Source organism: Phyllostomus discolor, chromosome 4 (assembly GCF_004126475.2).
Source record: "Phyllostomus discolor isolate MPI-MPIP mPhyDis1 chromosome 4, mPhyDis1.pri.v3, whole genome shotgun sequence".
NCBI lineage: Eukaryota > Metazoa > Chordata > Mammalia > Chiroptera > Phyllostomidae > Phyllostomus > Phyllostomus discolor.
Genome location: NC_040906.2, coordinates 39,463,629 through 39,485,899, shown reverse-complemented (window position 1 = coordinate 39,485,899; position 22,271 = coordinate 39,463,629). Strand labels below are relative to the sequence as shown.

The 22,271-nt window shown below is 33.2% G+C and overlaps 1 protein-coding gene across 4 annotated transcripts; it reads right to left on the bottom strand.

The window, feature by feature from the left end:
- Nucleotides 1–290: 290 nt before the first annotated feature.
- On the bottom strand, nucleotides 291–21,432 carry ZSWIM2 (zinc finger SWIM-type containing 2). 4 transcript variants are annotated; one of them, XM_028510532.2, is made up of 9 exons: nucleotides 20,361–21,193; nucleotides 19,123–19,199; nucleotides 16,984–17,024; nucleotides 8,859–9,069; nucleotides 7,563–7,814; nucleotides 4,525–4,609; nucleotides 4,035–4,144; nucleotides 2,785–2,938; nucleotides 291–1,223 (listed from the first exon to the last, which is right to left on the bottom strand). In XM_028510532.2, exons 1-9 carry the CDS (start codon nucleotides 20,652–20,654, stop codon nucleotides 675–677), a joined length of 1,773 nt encoding a protein of 590 aa, XP_028366333.2. In that variant the 5' UTR covers nucleotides 20,655–21,193; the 3' UTR covers nucleotides 291–674. The 4 variants fall into 4 exon arrangements, with proteins under 4 accessions (XP_028366333.2, XP_035879100.1, XP_035879103.1 ...); XM_036023209.1 differs by having other exon boundaries at nucleotides 1,078–1,215; nucleotides 20,361–21,431; XM_036023207.1 differs by lacking the exon at nucleotides 7,563–7,814 and having other exon boundaries at nucleotides 20,361–21,273.
- Nucleotides 21,433–22,271: the final 839 nt, after the last annotated feature.

Below are 22,271 nucleotides of genomic sequence, written 5' to 3'. Positions count from 1 at the left end.
GATTCCTCCCTCCCATATTATACCTATATGATTATTACTATAAAAAAGTGCAAAAATCACACAAGTACATGGAAAGAATCCCATTATATGTTATCAGGTAGAATGTTTGAAAACAATGATTCGATGCAAGGAAAATATATTTCCTTAAATTAAGCAATAATAATTATTTTAATCAGTGTAAAATCAGATATAAAAGTTCTAAAAATTATTCATAGTTAATAACATACTGAACATACTCATCAAGATACCTAATGCCTTAAGTCTTATAAGGAGTGGGCTAATTTCCCCTAAGTGTAGACAGGTAAGCAAAATGACAACAGAGAACTTTATATACATTAGTCAAAAGTACATAGTGTTTTATGTTCTACAAATAAAATATTTTATGTTCAATATCCAAATATTAAAAAATTCTGATGTTAATCTAAAGTATATTTTTGTAACTAAACTTCCAATGTTAAATATAGCTCAGGACATTTTTATTTAAAGGATGAGATAAAGACCTTGATAGATGGCATTTTTGTTTTTTCCCCATACAATTATCAAGCTTTTTAGTCAGACTGACTTAGTTGTACCCCAATTGACAATAAGACTTAAATCTTCTGGAAGTATTTGGTCTCCTATTTTACTCTTTCATTTTAGTACCAAGAATCTTCTTTAAATTGTGGTTGATATATTTACCGCCTTTGGTCATCTTCTGGCTTTGACCAGTGTGGCACTTTCCCTTGATACATGTGCCTTCTCTTCCACTGCGATACATGCTTGGGAGCAATAGAAGGAAAAAATGTCTGAGATAATATTCTCCCAACATTTCTAGTGGGCAAATCTTGAAGATACCTGGGGAAATGTTGGCTAATTTTATACTCATAGATTAATTTTCTTAAATTTGAATCATCTAATTTGATAGAATGTGGATCATCTATTGTTATATTCTGATTGGTATCTGAGGAACTTTGAGGTGAATTCAATGTTGCAGAATTACGTTGATGGATGCTAGGTAAAATTCCGAGTCTATTTTGCTTTAAGACTAATCCAGTACCAGGAATAAAAAGTCTTGATTCTTCTTGTTTTGACAGATGACTGATGGCTGTGTTTGAAACAGAGTGAGGTACACATCCATTCGCTGCTAAATTTTTCCAGATTAAAGGATTATATATAACTTGTCCATCAAGAGGGCATGAATTGCACTTGTAGAATAACCAATTATCAATACATTTCCTATGAAACTTAAAAGAAAAGGTTGTAAGTTAATCAGGGGTATAACTATCTTGTTTATAATGTATATTATCTATGTAAATTTTCCTGTTACATTATTGTGTTACTATCAAACTAGCAAAAATGGAAGGTAAGTATAATTTATCTAGTTTTATGTAAATATTTTGAAGAGGTTCTCTTAAATGTTATTGGTTATGGGTTATAAGTTTCTTGAAAATGGTAAAACCATTACGAATGTGGCATAGCTTACAGTATTATAAGTATTTTATTTTCATAAAATATAATATACCTATATTAGTATGTCCATTTTCAACATTAAAATGGAAAGCCTTCTATGGATATGATTTTTGTAATTTCACTTAAAACTACTTATTCAAGCCATTAATTTCACTGTCTCTAATAAATAAAAATTATTAAATAATAAAAAATCATAACCAACTCAAGTTGAAAATTGATCTGATAATGATTAAAATTAAAAAAAAACATTTAGAAATTATTTAAAAAATCACAGGAACAAATTTAAAGGACACATGGACAAAAACTAGGGGGAGGGTGGTAATGGGAGGGAAGTGGGGAGGGTTGGGTGGGTGGGCTGGACTGGGAGTGTGAGAAAACTGTACTTGAACAATGATTAAAATTAAAAAAATATTTTAGAAATTATTAAAAAAGAAAATTGATCTGATGATGATAAGATATAAAATTGATCACATTCTTGGGAAGAAAGACTATCAGAGTTCAGCTAAGAGTGACTCTATAGCTATTATTTATTGAAACAATTTCATGTCACCAATTTGTGCTTCTTACTTCCTTCACCTTTGTCACCCAGTCCCCCAGGCATGCCCCTCCCTTCTGGCAACCATCAGTCTGTTCTCTGCATCTATGAGTGTGTTTCTTTCCATATTGGTAGTTACAAAATAGTTACAGGGATGTAAAGTACAGCATAGGGGATACAGTCAATAATATTTTATTAACTATGTATGGTGCCAGGTGGGTACTGGGAATATCGAGAGAGGAGTCACTTTGTAAAGTATATGATTATTAACCACCATTTAACCACTATGCTGCACACTTGAAACTAATTGAAAAATAATGTTGAATGTAAACTGTAATTGAAAAGTAAAATTAAAAAAGAAACAAGTTTATTTCAGAGAAAACCTGGTTACCAACTGCACAGTGATCAAGCAACGAAGACTTTGATTCCAGTGAGTTCATTTAAAACAATAAATGATGTTAAATTAAGCATGTTTCATCCAAAGAATCAGAAAAATACATGAAAAATTTTGTATTCTATAAGCATTTCCTTTTTTTACCGTTAACTAAAGTAGATAAAAGACTAACTTAAAAGGCCATTTTATCTTTCCCAGATAGTGTATACAGAAACGAGTCCTCATCAGTAGGAACCCATCCTTAGGGGGCAAAGCTGCCCTGTCAGTGGTGGCTGCTGCAGCTCCTCTGCACGTACTGTTCAGTTTCAACATCTGCAAGTAACACAACTAAAAAGTGAAAGGCTTTGTCACTTTGTTTGTAAACACTGGCCCTACAGGGAAAGTCAAAGTAAAATGCGACTTCTACCTTGTGAGTACATGGTAGCAATCTTACATATTGACCAAGACAAAATGCCTTCAGACAAAGTCGACACTGGTAGCCTGGAGCAAGCAGCATACTATTCTTTGTGATCACTAAGAGAGGCAGTGACTTTACCACATGTTTTGGTGTGTAAACCTGGCTGAATGAGAATAAGCAGAGACATGAATGTTCATATGTGATTATACATCAGGAAGTAATCAATAGCACAGGTAATAACCTCCATATAAACAATGCATATAAACCCAATGTTTTCTTCTGAAGATAATAAATCTCACACATATGAAGTTTTAAAAAATCGATTGTTATTGATCCTGAACACGATGGATTCAACTTTAACATCAACTTCTTAAAGAACAAAATTTAGTCATTTCAAATAAAAATACTAACCTGATTTTTTTTGACTTGTGCTTTTTAATGTAAATGAAACAACAGAATTTTGATGAGAACCACATACTCAAATTACTGCAGTCTGAGCTAACATGTAAGCTTTTAAAAAAATTTTTATTTTTTTAGAAAAATACAACCCAATCTATTCTGTCATCTGATAGGAAGGTATACAGTAAGCCATGTTAAATATTCCAGCTCACTAAGATAACTTGGTAGATCAGGTCTGAAGCCTGTCCACTAGCAAATAGTCCAATCTGTGTTCTGAAATACAATCAATCTGCTTAGTACTCTTCCTTCAAGGGGGTGGAGGAGAGAGGGAATGAGGCAGAAGAGACTTCCTTCCCCTAGAAGCCAGTTATTTCAAAGCAAATCTCAAATCCCTATCTATTTTTTCTTTTTATCACTTGTCAGTTTTAATTTTACATTTATTAAGATGATCATTAATTATTGAGGAAATTGCTATTTCCCTAATACCCAGTACAATTTCTGGTAGAATTAATAATAATTATAGACAACATTATTTGAATATTTATTGTGTGTTTTAATCCATCTCATATTCATAAAATCCCTGGGAGGCTGGTTTTAGAATTATCCCCCTTACAAAGATGAAGAAAATATGGCAGAGGGAAGTGACATGACTAGCCCAAGAGTCACACAGGCAGCCTGTGGTTGTAACTAGGCTTGAATTTAAGCAGCCTGACTCCAGAGCCTTGCTCTTCACTCACACACAGTAATGTCACCTAGTATATAATAAGTGCTCAATTCATATTGATTGAATAAGGAAATGAATGAAATTATATAAATATCCCAAGTCCTACAAGAAATATAAATTTCACTTAGAATCTCACCCTTGTTTTTCTTGAAAGTGTGGCATCTGTTCTTCCACATCATTTTTAATATCTATATTTACAACTTGATTTGGTCTTTTTTCTACTGATTTCCACCTTTGATTTCTCTTCTGTGATAGGTAAAAAGTATATGTTACTTTGCAAATCATAAAAATTTTTATTTTGTGGATTAAAGGCTGCATATCAATAACATGATGTGATAAGTCAATTGGTAATGTTGAAGTCTTTTAAAAAGGAATCTTCAAGCTTAATGGCTTATGATTTATGTATAATATTATCATGTATGTTATTGTGTTGGATTTTAAAATTACAAATTTAAGAACTGGCTGCCTTGTACATCCTTATGAAAAAGAGTTTCCCCAAAATTATGGTCTTTGGTTTTTACTAAAATTCACTTAACTCTATTCCAGAGTGTTATCTGTTCTCATTATTCTCAGATTCATTTTATAATAGGACAAATACTATATGAAATTCAAAATGCATACTGTACCTCACGAAATGTAAATGAGTGGGAAGGATGGCAGCAGCTATCAAAGCATTTCTGGCATAAATGATATTCTGTACATTTGGTACACCTAAAAAATGCAAAACATACAAGAAAGAACCCAATTATTTTGATGGTTTTTGATGAAAAATTCTGGCCAAAATTTCCTGGGGACTCTGCAGATATGACAAACCCATCCTAAATGCCTCACCCTGTATCAGTTTCCTATTGCTACTGGAACAAGTTACAATACATTGAGCAGCTTAAACAGTACCTATTTATTATTTTCTTGTTTTGTGAAATAGAAGTCTGGCATGGGTCTCAATGGGCTAAAATCAAGGGGTTTGCAAGGTTGCATGTTTTAGATGCCCTAGACAGATCTCTTTCCTTGTCCTTTGCATCTTCTAGAGACTGCCCACCTTCTTAGCTTATCTTCCTTCATCTTCAAAACAAGCAATACAGCATCTCTCTGTGCCTTCCTTTCATAGTTACATTTCCCTTTGACTCTCTTCTTTATTTCCTTCTTCCACTTCTAAGACTCCTTGGGATTATCCTAGGCCCAGGTTATCCAGGATAATCTATTTCAGAGTCAGATGATTAGCAACCATAATTCCATTTGAAATCTTAATTGCCCTATAACATGTAAGCAAACATACAGGTTCTGGGCATTAGGATGGAGACATATTTGGGAGGGCATTATTTTGCCTACCACATATCTCTTCCATAATGTCTTCCTGGGGTGCTTCAGTTTTCATTTATCTGTTTCTCTAAATTTCCATGGAATCAACAGCCTCTTAGGTATTCTATCATTTAATTATCCAGTTGTTTTCCAATTGTCTCATGAATGCTAGAGTTATACTTAGCAGGATACTTCTTGAAAACAGGAATTGTATTACATCCTCTCTCCTCACAAAATGGAAAGAGGGATATATATATATACACACACATATATATATACACACATATATATAAAGTTTTCAATAAAAATTATTGACATATTTAAAACAAACTTCACTTTCTACAACAGTTCACTTGCAGATTTGTATCATTTATAAAAATTTTGCTACAGCAGAGAATACTAATCTACTTGTAGCAATATTCACCAATAAGGTAATATTCTGAGCAAATAAACTTATTTTCTTATTCAACTTACCTAAGCTTTAGAAGACGATTTCCATGAGAAATCTGGGAAACTATGCCCTTCAGTCATCTTAGAAGTGGCAAGTGCTAATTTATTCATTATTACTGTTTATACATACAGGGAAGATTCTTAGCAATTAACATTAATCAGTGAGAGCAATGGTACAATTAATTTAATAACACAAATTATGCTGGCTACCAAAAGTTAAGCATTTCTATATTTTCACATATCTATGATATTTTTGGTATTAGCTTCTGAAAAGATAAGTAGCTATAATGTAAAACTCTAAGAAGGACCTGAAAACCTTTCCAGTTTATCTTGTCTCCTACTCAATCCATTCCAAAAACTACTGGAAATAGGTTTTTTAGACCAATGACTGATATGTTAGTATTTGAGGAAATGGAAGTTAATGAAGTCAAAAATGGTAGAAATTTATTCTTTAATTTGTAACAGAGGTTTGATACAGAGGTGAATGATTGTTCGTTAAACCCAAGAGAAGTTACTCTTGAAGGAGAGTGTACACAGTGTCCGACAGGGAGCGGAATAGTGGGGAAAGCCTGTATTGAGGGGTCGTAAGAAGAATCATCTATGATGAGAACAGAAAGAGCAGTCAGCTCAGAGTGACAGAGGAATATACACATAGTCATCAACAAAATACTCAAAAGCAAGATTTCAAATCATCTACTAAAACTACACATTAACCATTTGAGGAACATATTACTAGAAAGATGGAGAGGTTTACACTGTGGCTTTTGTGTGTCCTTATCCCCCACAGCTGTTCCTCTGAACATTTATTTTTTTGCCTGTGACCTTAGTTCCTTATTGTTCTGATCTACTCTTCTTGAAAAAATTAAATCACTCAAACAATGGCTTCCAATGCCAGATACGAGTTTTCCCTTTTTCTAAAACCCCTTTAACTAACATTCCTCAAACTAGCTGAACACCTCCTGCTAAACCTGTGTAAACACTCTGCCCTTCCTCCTCAAGTGAAATATTCCTTCGTAGCCTTCTCAGGCCAGCTGTTTTCCAATAAAGACTTTTGCTAATGGTGGTCTAGTTAATTCTCTTCTATGTGACACATGGAGAGAAAAAGGACTGGAAGAGTTCAAAAGAGAAAGGTTAGGGGGATACAAACAGTTTCATGGTTTTATGAGCAGGTTTAAAAATATGTCTATTGGACTCATTATGTAATTCCAGGAAGACCGTAAAGTAAACTGATGTATTTTAACAGAATATTTAAGCTTGAAATAAAACATTTTCTTCTTAACACACAGTTAACTTAAAATTTTAATTAAGAAAGCACAATTTCCCAAGCAGAGCAATTATGGGGAAGTTTGGGGATTATTCATGAAAGTAATGGAAATTGTTTCTCTAATAAGTATCTTGTTGAGGCATAAGACAAAAAAGAAAACAAAATAATGCACCCGCTGCTATTTGGAACAGGGGAACTTGATTAAATATTCAGTCAATCTAGTCAATATCCCTCTGGCTCAAACCTAGGCAATGATTTTGGCAATGATCTAATTAGTAGTTTGAAGGAAGTTACAGAGGGTGAGCAGTCTGTCTAGCAATGCTCTGAGCTTGGAAATTCATCTAGGACAAATTCACAAAGCCCGTGTCCAGAACTTCCAAGCCAGGATACTATTTCAGACTCTCAATCTGGACAGGAGTGCAAAGCCAATGTGCATGTATAAGGGAAAAAAATAAAACAATTGATGATCTGAGGTACTGGGATGACATAAATCACTGGACTGGAAATCCTAATAAATGCCCAGCAATGAAGAAAACACACTATATAAAGGAGGAAAGGAAGAAGGCAGGCTCAATGACTGGTACTTTGATGCTCAAAGTTTCCTAAAGTTAAAAAAAAATACTCGCTCATAATTGTACTGATGCCACTTACTTATAACACTTTCCCTCAATTGGAAATTGTTTACAGTTATTACAGGGAATTCCAAGTTGTTTGTCCAGTTGCTCTTTCTCAGCTGCAGCCACAAGTTTGCTAGAGTTTCTGAATTCCTCCAAAATAAGTTTTAGTGGTGCAAACTCTTTCCTACACAGAGGACATTTCAACATAGAAGTGTTTGATATTGTATCCTGATAATTAGCTAAGATCTTCATGCATTTTATATGCATATTATTGCCACAGCCAAGCCTGTTAAAATGAAATAATATTACCATTTGTAAATGCAAAGTTATATATATTATATAAATAAAATTTTCTCTGCTATCATCTTTATTTCCCATAAAAATAGACTGATTTTCTAGATATAGCTTGATTACATATGTAAACACATATTGTATCTTCTCTTATCTACCTAATCTATTTTCATTAATTTAATTTAGTACATCAGAATTCCAAAGAAATCCCCCCATTTTAATAAAATTGTGGTAAAAAAAATTCAGCACTAAAATACTTTTCATTTGTAAAGTAAGAATGCAATAATCTTAACAAAAAAGAACATTATAACAATCCTAATTGCTTTCTAAATAAAAAGCATCACTGAAGGCAGGGCATCACCTTATTTTTTCTAGAAATCACACAGTATGTGGTAGCACCCAATAAATATCTACCGAGAGAAATAATATTTGGGGAAATAGTTAATACATTTTAAATATAAAATAAAAACAGTCATTTGAAATACTACAATGTGGATGAAAATTTAGGCAAATGATTAGGAATAAAAAGAAGAATGAAAAAGTTCAATAGCAAACAGTTGCTCCAAAGTTTGCAAGTCCAAGTGCATTGACCAGTTGACTATGACACTCTCAATAAACATTAGTGTGAAGTTTTAAATGATTTAATTTTAAAAATAGAGTCCAGAAAAATGGAAAAGAATTTTTATCATTTAAAGTAAAACAATCTTTACTTTCAAAAACTCTTTGTAACTACTCTATACCATGGCATGTGTTCACATGTTAAAACAGAAATGTAAAAAATTATTCCACTTTAATACACTTCAAGTGAGAAGAGGAATAAAATGGAATTATGTTTTAATTGTCGCCGTTTAAAATGTAGCCCAGAAATATTTAAAGTAAGAGCAGGACCTCTCACAACCTGTAGGTTAGGAAGCAAAGGAAGACCAATTAAACACAGTTGTTTAAATATATACTGTTTCTCTATCAACATGTCTCATAAGGGAATAAATTATAAAAATTAAATTAGATTTTTTCATAAGTTTTATTTTTAAAAAATCACCTGCAAAAAGTGACAGGAAGCCTTTTTTCTAAAAGTATTTCTTGACAAATAGAGCAGATATCATCTGAGTCAATTTCCTTCTGTTTAATGTACCCATCTTCTTCAATATGTGAGTTTTCATCATTTTCTATTTTTTGGGGAACTTTAACTTGATGTATTCCCTGAAGCAAGTCATTGATTTCTCCTTCCATGAGACCTAACTTCAGTGCATCTAGTGAAAAAATCCCAAAGTATTAAAATTCAGTAGCAAAATTAAAGATATAAAACTGGAACAATTTATGCTGAAAGTTAACATTTTCTTTCAAATATCAGAAAGACAGTTTTGGTTGAATTATTACATTCAACTTTACTAATTTTTTTGTAGTCCTTTCAGAGCTAAATGGTCAGAAAAGAGTCTTATAAAAAGAATGGAAGTTGCCTAATTTTTTCTCACTAAATATGGTCAATGCAACTAGTGCATTATAAGGGTTTTGGATTATTAATTTTATGATAGTGTGATAGTGTTCATCCTTGGATTGGTGTTATAATTATGTCTTACATTTTGATCTGTTCACTTTTCCATGAACAAGTATTTTATCAACATTCAGAAATATCAAAAGAAACGGGGCATGGATACATAAAGGGAAGTAGGGGTACTTGAGTAATATTAATGTAATTAGTATTTGTTAGATTAATATATAAAAGGAGAGCAAGACTCAAATAATTGTGCCTGTTCTCTTGTCTCATTTTTATGACCCTAAAAGAGTATGTTGGCTGCCGCATCCTTCACAGTTTTACTAAATATTCCTCAGGACAATCTATTAGGAACTATATTGGCCTGTACCCTTGATATGTACATTCTTTGAATTCTGAATTTTCTCCATCCTGCTGTGTTTATAAGAAATTGTATTCTAAGTGCATATAGTTTTGATCAGGGCATCCAAGATTCCTTTATTTTCTCGCCTATCCTCATGCTTCTTTTCCTTTCCCTTTCCTAAACATGCCATAATTTAAATACCAGCTGTTATTGGTATACATTCTTTAATACATATAGATTTAAATTATTTGCAGGATAATGAAAAAGCTTCATTTCCTGGTAACTCTCAAACACTGAAAATACTGAAAACAACAGTTACATTTCAATAGAGAAATCTCTGTTCCCTGTCTGAGGAGGTGTAGCAGGTGGGATGTAGGAGGGCATCAGACTTTAATTAACAATCACTTTGGAGGATGAGGGCTATTTGTCACAGAGACACAGCAACATCTGCTCCTTAAAAATGGGGAGGAAAATGAAGAGTAAAAGATTGTGCTTTTGAGAACAAAGATTCTGTAAGTCAGGAGAAATACTGAAACATAGAAGCTCATGGGAGAAGTTTGTCACAAACTGTTTTGCATGGTATAGCATGATTTGGGGAATAAAAGGGAGAAACAAACTCTTTTCAAATTAATTTGGAAAAAAATTAATGTATGGGACTATGAAAGAATGTCCTTTTAAAGAGAAGAGCAAGGCAGCTAGTCTTTTTTTTTTAAGAATTCTTTTTTTTAATATATATATATATATTTAAGATTTTATTTATTTTTAGAGAGGGAAGGGAGGGGGGAGAGAGAGAAACATCAATGTGCGGTTGCTGGGGGTTCTGGCCTGCAACCCAGGAATGTACCCTGGATGGGAATCAAACCTGGGACACTTTGGTTCCCAGCCCGAGCTCAATCCACTGAGCTACGCCAGCCAGGGCTACAGCTAGTCTTATGAGACATCACAATTTATTACAAAACAATAAGTAACAGAGCTCATTGAATAATAGTCACTATGAAACAAGGATGAAAACAACACTACCCAGTAACTGATATTGAGATAACTGGGAAGCAAAATGGAAAAAAATAACTAACTCAAACCAAATACCAACCTCCACTTATACTAACACAACTACATATGGATACCATAATGAACAATAAAAAAAAAAAGAAACTAGTAGAAAAAACCTCCCAAAGACTATTTATCAATACTATGGAAGAAGGAAAACTTTCAAAGTATTGAAGCAATACATGTAAAAGGTAAAAATGACCATATTCAAGAACTCAAAAAATCCATATGTATAACAGCACTTAAGAAAGCCATATAAAAAAAGAATTACAACATTAGGAAAATATTTACAAAGAAGGGTAATTCCTATATCTAGTAAGAGTTTGTAGTTTTCCCAATAAATAAATAGCCGAAGTTCACAGAACTCATACATGAAGTACAAATAGTAAAAGAAGACGATAGAAGACATTTAATTCCATTAATATCAAGAAACGGTGAGTTAAAACAAGAATGAGGTGCAGATACAAAATATAACCTAATGAATAAGAATAATAAATACATAAAATGTTATATTTTATTTCCTTATGCTATTTCTTTTTGTATTTTAGAAGTTATTTCGAGCACCTTAATCTTCTATGTTAGATGCATGGGAAAATGGAAACCATTTTCTAATTTAATTTACTAAGTATGAATAAATTACTTTGTATCTGGTACTTGTATCGGGTATTTTATTCTCACTTTGTGTGACTAAATTATTTTTCCTGTGTTATAGAAATATCATTACTATTTCAAAATATTTCTATGTCTTTAATTTTTTTGGAGACTTAAATATGTTGTTTATCTCTTTCATTATATGTATAACTAACATGGTTACATATGTCCAGAAAACAAACAAAACTAGCAGAAAATTGATATATTGCCAAAATTGTAAATCAGCAAAAGAATTTTAAAGACCAACTTGGCAATACATATGTGTAGCATACTTAAAAGTATTAATACTTAAAAAACCCGAAACCCCAAAACCTGAACTTATAGACACAAAGAACAGATTGGTGGTTGCCAAAAGCAGAGGCTGGGAGGTGGGAGAAGTTGATGAAGGTGGTCAAAACGTACAAATGTGCAGTTATAAAATACAAAATTCATGGTGAATATAGCTAATAGTATTGTATTGTATATTTGAAAGTTGCTAAGAAAGTATATCTTAAAATTCTTCATCACAAGAAAAAGATTTATAACTATGTGTGGTGATGGATATTAACTAGATGTATTGTAGTAATAATTTTGCTGCATATATACAACATTGAATCATTGTATTATACACCAGAAACTAATATTATGTTATACGTCAATTATATCTCAATAATAACTAATACCTTTGCTCTGAGATCCAATTAATGAGATTTTAGGCTAAAGAAATAATTGAAAGAATAAAAAGCTTCATTTACAAAGAAAATAACAAGTAGAAACGAAAAGCAGGAAACAGAATTCCCATAGACTATTAGGTATACAGAAATACAAAGTCAAAAAGGAAAATAAAAAATTTACTATATATTTGTGGTGGGAATTGTAAAAACTTTCCTTTAATACAGTTTTTATTTTATCTATAAATATTTAATTTAAAAAGAAACAGATGGTTTTTGCTAGACATTTAGAAGAAATTATTAGATGATACACCTAGGTTTTGCTGGGAAATAATTTGTTGGCTGATGGGAAAGAATACTCAGTGTTCAAACTGATATATAATTCCTGTGTATTCATTTTTGTAGGTCTTCAAAAATAAAACTTAGTCTCAAGTTTCTGATATGCAATACTAGGGTGCAAATAATTGTTCCAGATTTGTTTTAGAAAAGAATCTATGAATGATTTTTAAAAGACTCCTCCTTCATTACTAGTAACCATCTCCTCCACACTTTTGTAGATACTTACATATTCTAATGAATAACTGTTTATGGCTTTCTTTAAATTACTTTAATTTTCATGTATGTTTGTTCTAGCTTTCATTGAAATGATAAATTTCAAGGTCATTAAGACTTCTACTTTCTATGTATAGTTGTGCACAAAGAATTTTCTCCTAGTTGCCTAATTGAAACTTCTTTTCAATATAGGAGATATAAAATATCTTCTATTTTAGTAGGAAATATAAGCTTTAAAATTTGATATATGGAATTAATTTTAAGCATTCAAAAATTCCCTATTGTGCACTGATATTTATATTTATAAAAAGAATAAGGCAGTTTCTGCTTTCAACAAATACCAAAAATCATACAACATAAATACATTGATTTATATTAACATTGCTACTTTTATAGATGAAAAATCTGAATATTCATAGTTTATATGATATCACTTATAAAAACCACCTAGCAGAACTTCTGACTAACACGTAGTCCAATAAATATTTGTTGAATAATTGGATAGGTCTGCACTATCCAATGTAGTAGCCACTAGCCATATGTGGCTATTGAGTACTTGAAATGTGGCTAATGTGGCTGAAAAACTGAATTTTTAATTTTGTTTTGAGAAACATAAATGGATAACTGATCATCTATAGTTGTTAGAAAATTTATATGTGTAACAATTTGGGTATTATATGAATCTATTTTTAACTGAATATCTTATGAAGTCTAAATGCAGATCTTAAGTATTTCTAATGAAAATATAGAGTCTGAATTGACATGCTGTAAGCATAGAGTACACATTACATTTTGAAAATAGCATAAAAAAGCATTAAATATCTCATCATGTTTAGACTGATTACATGTTATCATGGTATTTTGATGTACTACATTAAAATAAAATATATTTAAAAAATTGATTTCCTGTTTTTTAAAAAAATAATGATAAACATGGTTACTAGAAAATTACATACATGACTCACATTATATTTCTCCTACATGGCCCCAGCATAGGTGGCTTACGAAAATGACATGGAACATAATGCACAGAAACTAACACTTTGCAGAGGACATTAACTTTCAAAGGATAAAATGGAATAACAGAGAATCAAACAAATCTGTATAAAATTATGCAATCTAATAACTGTGTATGAAGTGACTGGGAGAGAGGATGAAGAAGAGCGTAATTGACATTTCAGAAATAAATTTATTTAAAAAAAGATTTTATTTATTTACTTTTGGAGAGATGGGAAGGGAGGGAGGAAGAGAGGAAGAGAAACCATTAACCTTTCAATTTGTGGGACTGCACCCAATCCACTGAGCCACACCAGAGCCAGAAAAAACTTTTTGTCCATAGTGTGAAGGAGGCAGCAACAAAGGGAAAGTGCTGGAAACAAAGAAGCCACACAGAATAGTATTAAGGGCTGATGAAAGTTGAACAATGGTTAGACTGAGGATGGAGAGATAAGAACAGCATTGACAAGTACAATAGGTAGGATGTCAACATAAACAGGATTTGTTTATGATGGAGGTACTAAATATGTGTGAGAGAAAATAGAAGAAAAATTAAGAATCCCAATGTTTCTAGTTTTGCAGACTAAAGAAAAAAGAAAGCCAATATGTGAGGTAGAAAATACAAAAGCAGAGCATATCTGAGAGAAATCTAGTATTTAAAATGCAATTGGGACATCCAAAATTGAGCTGCCCATAAGGAAGGTAGAAATACTGGTGTGTTGATATCACTGGTTATAATGGCAACAGCTGGAGACATTAAAAAAAAAGGAGACATTTCTAAGAGACTATGTAGCGTAAGAGAAGAGTGCAAAAGAAATTGAAGAAGATACAAATAAGTAAATGCACGTTCTGTGTTCATGGGAATGAAGAATTAACATCATTAATGTCATGCAACCCAAAGCTATCTATGGATTCAATGTAATGTCTATTAAGATACCAGTAGCATATTTCACAGAATTAGAAAAAATATTCCAAAAGTTTATATGGAACCATAAAAGACCCAGAATAGCCATAGCAATCTTGAGAAGGAAGAACAAAGGTGGAAGAATCACATTACCTGATATCAAACTATACTATAAGGTCATAGTAATCAAAACAGCATGGTGGTGGCATAAAGACAGGCCAATGGAACAGACTAAAGAGCCCTGAAATAAACCCACACCTTTATAGTCAATTAATATTTGACAGAGGAGGCAAAAACATGCAATGAACTAAAGATAGTTTGTTCAATGAAGGGTGTTGGGAAAATAGAAAGATAAATGCAGAAAAATAAAACTAGATCACCTCTCTATGCCACACAAAAGAATAAATTCAAAATGGGTTAAGGACTTAAATGTTAGACTCAAAACCATAAGAATCCTAGAAGAAAACATAGGCAGGAAAACTGTGGGCATTTCTTGTAGCATTCCCGATATATATCCCCAAGCAAGGGAATCAAAGAAAAAAATAAATAGGACTACATCAAACAAACTAAAAAGTTTTTGCACAGCAAAGGAAACCATCAACAAAATGTAAAGGCAGCCCACTGAATGGGAGAACATATTCACAATACATCTGTTAAGAGGTTAATATCCAAAATTTATGAAGAACTTATAAAACTCAACAGAAAAAATAAAATAAAATCTAATTAAAAAGTTGGCAAATGACCTGAATAGATGCTTCTCCAAAGAGGACACATGGATGGCCTATAGATACCTGAAAAGATGCTCAATGTCACTAATCATCAGAGAAATAAAAATTAAAATCACAATGAGATATCACCTCACGCCTGTCAGAATGGCTATCATCAATAAATCAACAAAAAGGTGTTGGTGAGGTTGTGGAGAAAAAGGAACCCTTGTGCACTATTGGTGGGAATGCAGACTGGTGCAATTACTGTGGAAAGCAGTATGGAGTTACCTCAAAAAATTAAAAATGGAACTGAGTTTTGCCACAGTGATCCTACTTGGGGGAATATAATATCCTAAGAATTCCAAAACACCAATCAGAAAGAATATATACACCCTTATGTTCATTATGGCATTATTTACAAAAACAAGTATTTGGAAGCAGCCCAGGTGCCCATCAGTAGATAAATGGAAAAAAAGCTGTGGTACTACTCAGTTGTAAAAAAGAAGGAAATCTTACCTTTTGTGACTGCAAGAATGGACATGGAGAGTATTATGCTAGGTGAAATTAGCCAGTTAGAGAAAGACAAGTATCATACAATTTCACTTACATGTGGAATCTCATAAACAAAATAAAAAGTAACAAAATATAAACAGACTCATAGATACAGAGAACAGAGTGACAGCTGTGAGAAGAGAGAGGGGTTGGGTGGTTGGGTGAAAAAGTGAAGGGATTAAGCAAAGAAAAAACTCATAGGTACAGATGACAACAGTACGGTGATTCCCAGAGAGAAAGGGGTTGGGAGTAGGTAGAAGAGGTTAAAGGGGGGATAAATGGTGATGCAAGGAGACTTAGGATGATGAACATACAATACAATATACAGATGATGTGTTATGGAATTGTACACCTGAAACCTATATAATTTGATTAACCAAAGGCACCCCAATAAATTCAATAAAAATTAAAAAAAGAAAAATCCCTGTGGAACACTGCTATTAATTTATTATCCAGTATAACTTAAATAGCTACAGTGATTGTACTTATATAATAGCTGGGGGTAAATGTAGTTGTCTAAATAGAACTGATACCATTTGAATTAAAAGAAATGAAAACTGATTATCACTTTAATGCTTTATGTATATCATGAACATTTATTAATAAATTTAAAATGCTGTTACAATTCTTTGATGGGTGTAGTGTAAGTCAAATAACTCAACTGACTATAGGGAACACTTTTATAATGACATATCTTAAATATAAAGTATAAAAATTTAAATAACCTGTACTAAAAATATATTTCTTTTTTATTTTTGAGGGCTCTAGAATTTAAAGTTACACAACTCTATGCCTGATTTTAAACTCACTTTAAGTACCAACATAAAAACTATTTTCCTTAAAAAATGTATATGTTTTTGCATAAACACTTCAGTCAGTAAACATTTTCGAATGAAATTATGTGTCATGTCAACTGTCTATTTCTGGTATCTAATTTTTTTTTTTCTCATAGTTAAAATAACTTAATACAGAAAGCTGTGAATTTTTCCTTAGAATCCCTGAGAGAATTTTTTTCTACTGAATAATCGGCCATTGTTTCACCTCTTTTTTTTTATTAAGTGCCTTTGAATTTGAAAATGCCATATGAAGTTACTTTTTTTTATTAAATGTGAAGAAAAATGTTCCAGCTGCCTTAATTGTAACTGGGCTATAGACAGTTGTCAGACTGTCTAGAAAAAATAACTATCTAAACTTAGAATATGTCTAAATACAAATTATTAAATTTACTAACTTCAAATTAGTAAAATAAATAAAAGCACATATAACTTACATTCATGATTCCTTGGAAGCTTGAATCTTTTCAACAAGACCCTAAAATTCACAGGTAGAAAAACAAAATAACAACAACAAAAAAACCCATTCATCTCTGATATAACCTCAAAAGGTTTTTTTTTCATTTTAGTTTTAGAGTAGGAATGACATTATAGAATTTGTACTGCTGAATGTGTAGGGATAAACTCAGAACTCTCATCCGTTTTTCTATTATAGCAGTAGTTAAATTTACATTTTAAAATAAGCATAAGTAAAAAAAGTATGATAAATGGAAACAAAAGACATTTACAGTAAAGAGACTCTGCCAGGGAGAGCCCATGTACTCCTTCATGATATAAAGTCCTTCACAGAGAGAGGCTAGTGAGGAAATTCAGGTATTCACAGTACCTCTTTGAACTTTCCCAGAAGTCTCCTACTCCTAGAAATGGAATACTTTTCTGGATAGAGTAGCAAACGATTGTTTTCCTATATATACCATTATTATGTATGAGAGAAATATTTTCAAATATCACCAATTAGAATGTGGCAAAAAATAGAATACGTCTATTTTTTTAAAGTGGGAAATATGTTGGGTTGACCAAAAAGTTTGATTTTGTAAGATGGCTAAGGTAGCAGTTGGTTGTCTTTAACTTCACTTGAAATAATTTTGTTAGATTTTATTGTGAGAGCTATCATATTAGCATGCGTTTAAATAAAACATCAAAACTGATGAATTTGTGTAGTCATTTAAATATTGAAGATGGAAGAAAATAAGCAACATTTTTGGCATATTATGCTTTATTATTTCAAGAAAGGTAAATACACAACTGAAATGCAAAAAAAAAAAAGAAAATTTGTGCAGGGTATGGAGAAGGTGCTGTGACTGATGGAATGTGTCAAAAGTGGTTTGAAGTAGTTTTGTGCTGGAGATTTCTCGCTGGATGATGCTCCACTGTCAGGAAGACCAGTTGAAGTTGATAATGATCAAATTAAGACATTGATTGAGAACAATCAACGTTACAGCCTGCGGGAGATAGTCAACCTACTCAAAATATCCAAATTAATAAAGTTATTGATGAAAATGAAAAAAGTGTCTTTTATTTTACAGAAAAAACTAAATGGACCCTTTGGAGAACCCAATATATTGAACTCTTACTGACCATATCAAATATATTTTAGTATATTAAATACTTGGACTGTATTTCCACCTAATTCATAGTTAACATACAGGAACAAATGATTTACATCACGTAAATAGCAGAACAGAATGCCCTTGCCCTGAGGTGGCTGGTATCAAATAAAAATGGGAAAAACCTATTGTAATTATAATAATAAAACCAAATTGCAAGTTTTGAAAGGACCATATTTTATATCTTTATGCTAACTTGAGTAAATAACTTACATTAGTAGGTACTCAGTAGAAACTGATAAAACAAATAATTTGGTAAATAAAAGCACAAGAAATAACAGATATTACAGATTTTTAACCTGTAAAAAGCACTGGAAATATGAGATACACACTGTTTTCTTAATTTCTTGTTTGATTTTTTTCTCTCAAATATCAATCATACACATTCTATAGTAGTATAATTAATGAATTGTTGGTGTAAGTATAGTAGGTAAACAAAATGAATTGAGTTAAACTAAATGCAAATAGTTTTTTTCTTTAATTTTTGGAATTCCCTTACAAACAGATTCTGACACTAGAGGAAAAATTTCAGATTTGACAGAACTAATGTTCAGTGAAGTCCTCCTTCTATCTTGAAAGATTGACTCATAGTTAAATATTTACTGAAAATGAAAACAATAAATTAAAAAATATATATAACAAACCACACACTTATCAATGATGTCAATCAGGGAGTTTTTTCCTGTCATATAAGTTAGATTTCACATTTGTACATAATAAGAACCTAAAATTGATTTTTCTTATTAAAAACATTAACATTCAAAACATGTAGACATGACAGTATGTTTTTCAACTTAAATCTTACTTAAGATGCCCTAAAGTATACTGATAAGCTATGATCACATTACCTTTATATTTTCCCAGCACCAAATTTCTTTAATCTTGCAGTACTCAAACTATGAAAAAGGTAAAATATATAATATACTAATATATTACTTTGTGGAAGCTCTTCATTACAAAGTCACTTACCAGCATATATGCTTACAAAGCTCCCCTTTTTTCTGAAATGTGGAACAGTTACAAACATGAGGATTTCCTAGAAAAACCTTTAAAAGAAAAACGCATACTTTTAAAAACTTCAGTTAATTTTTAGAGTTGGAGTAAAACTAAATTAATAGATAATTAAATTAAAAGAGATTTCAAGAAGTAATTTAGGTAAGTCTGAAACATTTAATATAATCTAGAGGGACATCTTATTTCTCTATGCCAGTCTGATTTTGCATTTAATATATTCTTTTCTTTGGTTAACACCTTGCATTATTAGTGAAGATTGTTTTTAAAAGATATATACTTAAGCAAGTGGAAAAAAATCTACTTTTAAAAGCTTTAAAAATCTATAATTATTTTTTACTGAGGAAATTTTACCTTGCAGTGAAGCTAAAGACCTTTTTTTTTTTTTTTTAGATTTTGGATTCATTTTTTGTGCACTTGACCTGGTGTTTAATTTTGCTAAAGGAGAATAATTTTGTTCGCCAAGTCTACACTGGCTAAAAACATGTATTAAATACTGTGTTGTAAGCAACAGAGTGATAAAAGGACAGGTAAATAAGCACAAATTAGTGACCTGTACCCAGTACTTAAAATGCATAACGCTGAGTTACAAATTTCCAAGTCAACTACTGAGAGGCAGTGCGGTGGCTGATGTTTGAGTCGAGAAAGTAGGATATGCTAGTATTTGAAAATATCTGTGGTCTTTTTAGCAAAATTAAAAGTAATTTTTATTCATTAAGATCTTTCCAAGGCACCACAATTTAAATACTTAAGAGTCTCATAGCTTCAGAGTGACTGAAGAAAAACGATTTGCGATATTTAGCAAATATATATACAGTATGCAGATTGTAGAATCTTCATTTCGTTTGTTACAGGGCTAGTGACTGCTAACAATGACTCCCTGAAAGTACGCAAAGCAAACCGTACATTCTTAGAAAATGTCTCACTGTTACAAGCCCAGAGATCAAAGGGCCACCATTTTACAAGAGCTGGATGCAATTGGGAGCCCTAAGCTCCAATAATGACGCTTGTCTAACAAATACTAGTTCCCTCTGTAATACGCGCATCTTTAGAGACTGGAGCACTCGCGGGGCGGGGGGTGGCAGAGGGTAGCAGCAAGCACAGCCAGGCGGCTGCGTGCGGGTGAACCTGGGGGGACCCAGCAGCGGGAGGCCGGCGGGTGGGCCAGGCGGGAGGCAGTTGGGGGTGGTAGTTACTCGAAAATCCTTGTTCTCCGGCTCCTCCTCTCTCAGCAGGAAGCCGGTGGGGCCAGTCTCTCTTAGGAGGTAGATGCTGCTACTCAGCGCCAAGCGCTGTTGCCCCTTGAGGCGGTGGTTCAAGTGTTTTTTCTTTTTTGAGACCGTAGGGCCGCTGCGGATCATCCTGGCTGAGTGCGGGCGCAGGCGGCCGGGGAGAGACCCTCGGAATCGCCCGCTGCTCTCCTTGACAACCGCTGGCCCTCCGGTTGCCTTGGTGACGGAGGCTGTGCTCCACGGTTTCCCGGCGTTCATTGCGCCAGGCTCTGGCTGGTGAAGGAGGTGTGGATCGGTGTAGATTCCTCGGTTTGCACCCGCCTCCGCGTCTTCCTGAAGTGACGTTCCTGACTGAGGAGTATTTCTACCAATCAACTGGTTGGTGTGAAAGCTCGCTGCCGCCGGCGTAGCTGTCAAATCTCGGCGTTCCTTCTGCCGGTTTCTCGCAGGCAGCGCTCTGGAATTGCATTAGGATACTTGCACAACCCGGTTACAGTTTGGGCTCTGAATGCTAAGATTATCCTGTTTATTCAGAAAGCCCAGATCCACAGTTAACGTTCAACAAAATTCCACAAACATTTCCCGAATGCTCATTTTGTGCATAATCTGAGCAGTCGCTGAGGCAGACCAAAGGTGAGGAAGACAGGACTCCAACCTGTGAAGCAAGATCCTTAAATCCGGATGTGTGCACGTGGTGTGTGTGTGCGTGCGTGTGTGTGTGTAATCTGTAACTGCATCTGTGGGTAAGAATGGGTTTTGGGAAGGGAGGTTCAGAATCCAGTGACTGCATGCCTTCTAAACCTACAAATCCCTTAAGATTTTCAAGGTATGCGACTTTGTCCCAATACTTCAAATTGTGAGCTTTGTTACCACGTTCTGGAGAGAGCTGTAATAAGGTAGGAGCAAAGAGGCTATATTACTGGAATCTCTCTATGAAATTGAAATCAGGAAATAGCCACTTGGTAACATAAAGATGGAGGATATTTGTCCCATTTTATCAGGGGAGGAAACCACAACTAGAATATGTAAAAAGCAGGTCATGAAATGAAAGAAGATGATGGAAATAGAAGTTTTCACAAGAGTTATCCAAATAAGCACCACCCAATCCTAGGTCTATGGTTTTGATTTACTAAATTTCATTTCTACTTTCTTATTCTAATAACAACTAACATACCTATTACCATTCTCCTAACTTTACCATCAATTAAATAGTGCTAGATGTTAAATTAAAACATTATACATTAGGGAAAAAATCATATTGAAACCAAAAGAATATAAGTTGAATTTACTTAGTTTCTTTATTAACAGATATAATTTAAAAACTTCAAAATAAACTAGTGACAATCTACACTTTCTATATAACAAGGTGAAGAAGTTTCAAAGTGAAGGCACTTTATTCAACCATCATTCCTTCCCCCTCTCTCTCTCCATGAATCCAGTCTGTCCAGAAAAAGTCTAGCCATTATTAACATAATGAGAACAGTTTGCACAACATTGATGTAACCTGGCAGCCAAGAAGAGTGGACTGGAATGAGCATGTGTGGACAATGATGACTTTACTGTACTAGTCAGTGGGGGCAACAGTGAGTGAGCATGTGCACTATGTGGCCATTGCATTCAAAATGACTGAGCAAGTAGAGCAATGAATCTGCATTGAATTTTGTGTTAAGCTTGAATATACCTTTGTGGAAACTATTCTGATCATTCAGAAGGCTGCAGCTATGGATAACTAGTGATTGGAAGCTTCATTGTGACAACATGCCTGCTCATGCATCACATCTTTTTGTGAAACATCAAATCACCCCCATGACTCAGGTTCCCTACAACCCAGATTTGGTGCCCTGGGACTTCTGGCTTTTCCTATAACTAAAATCA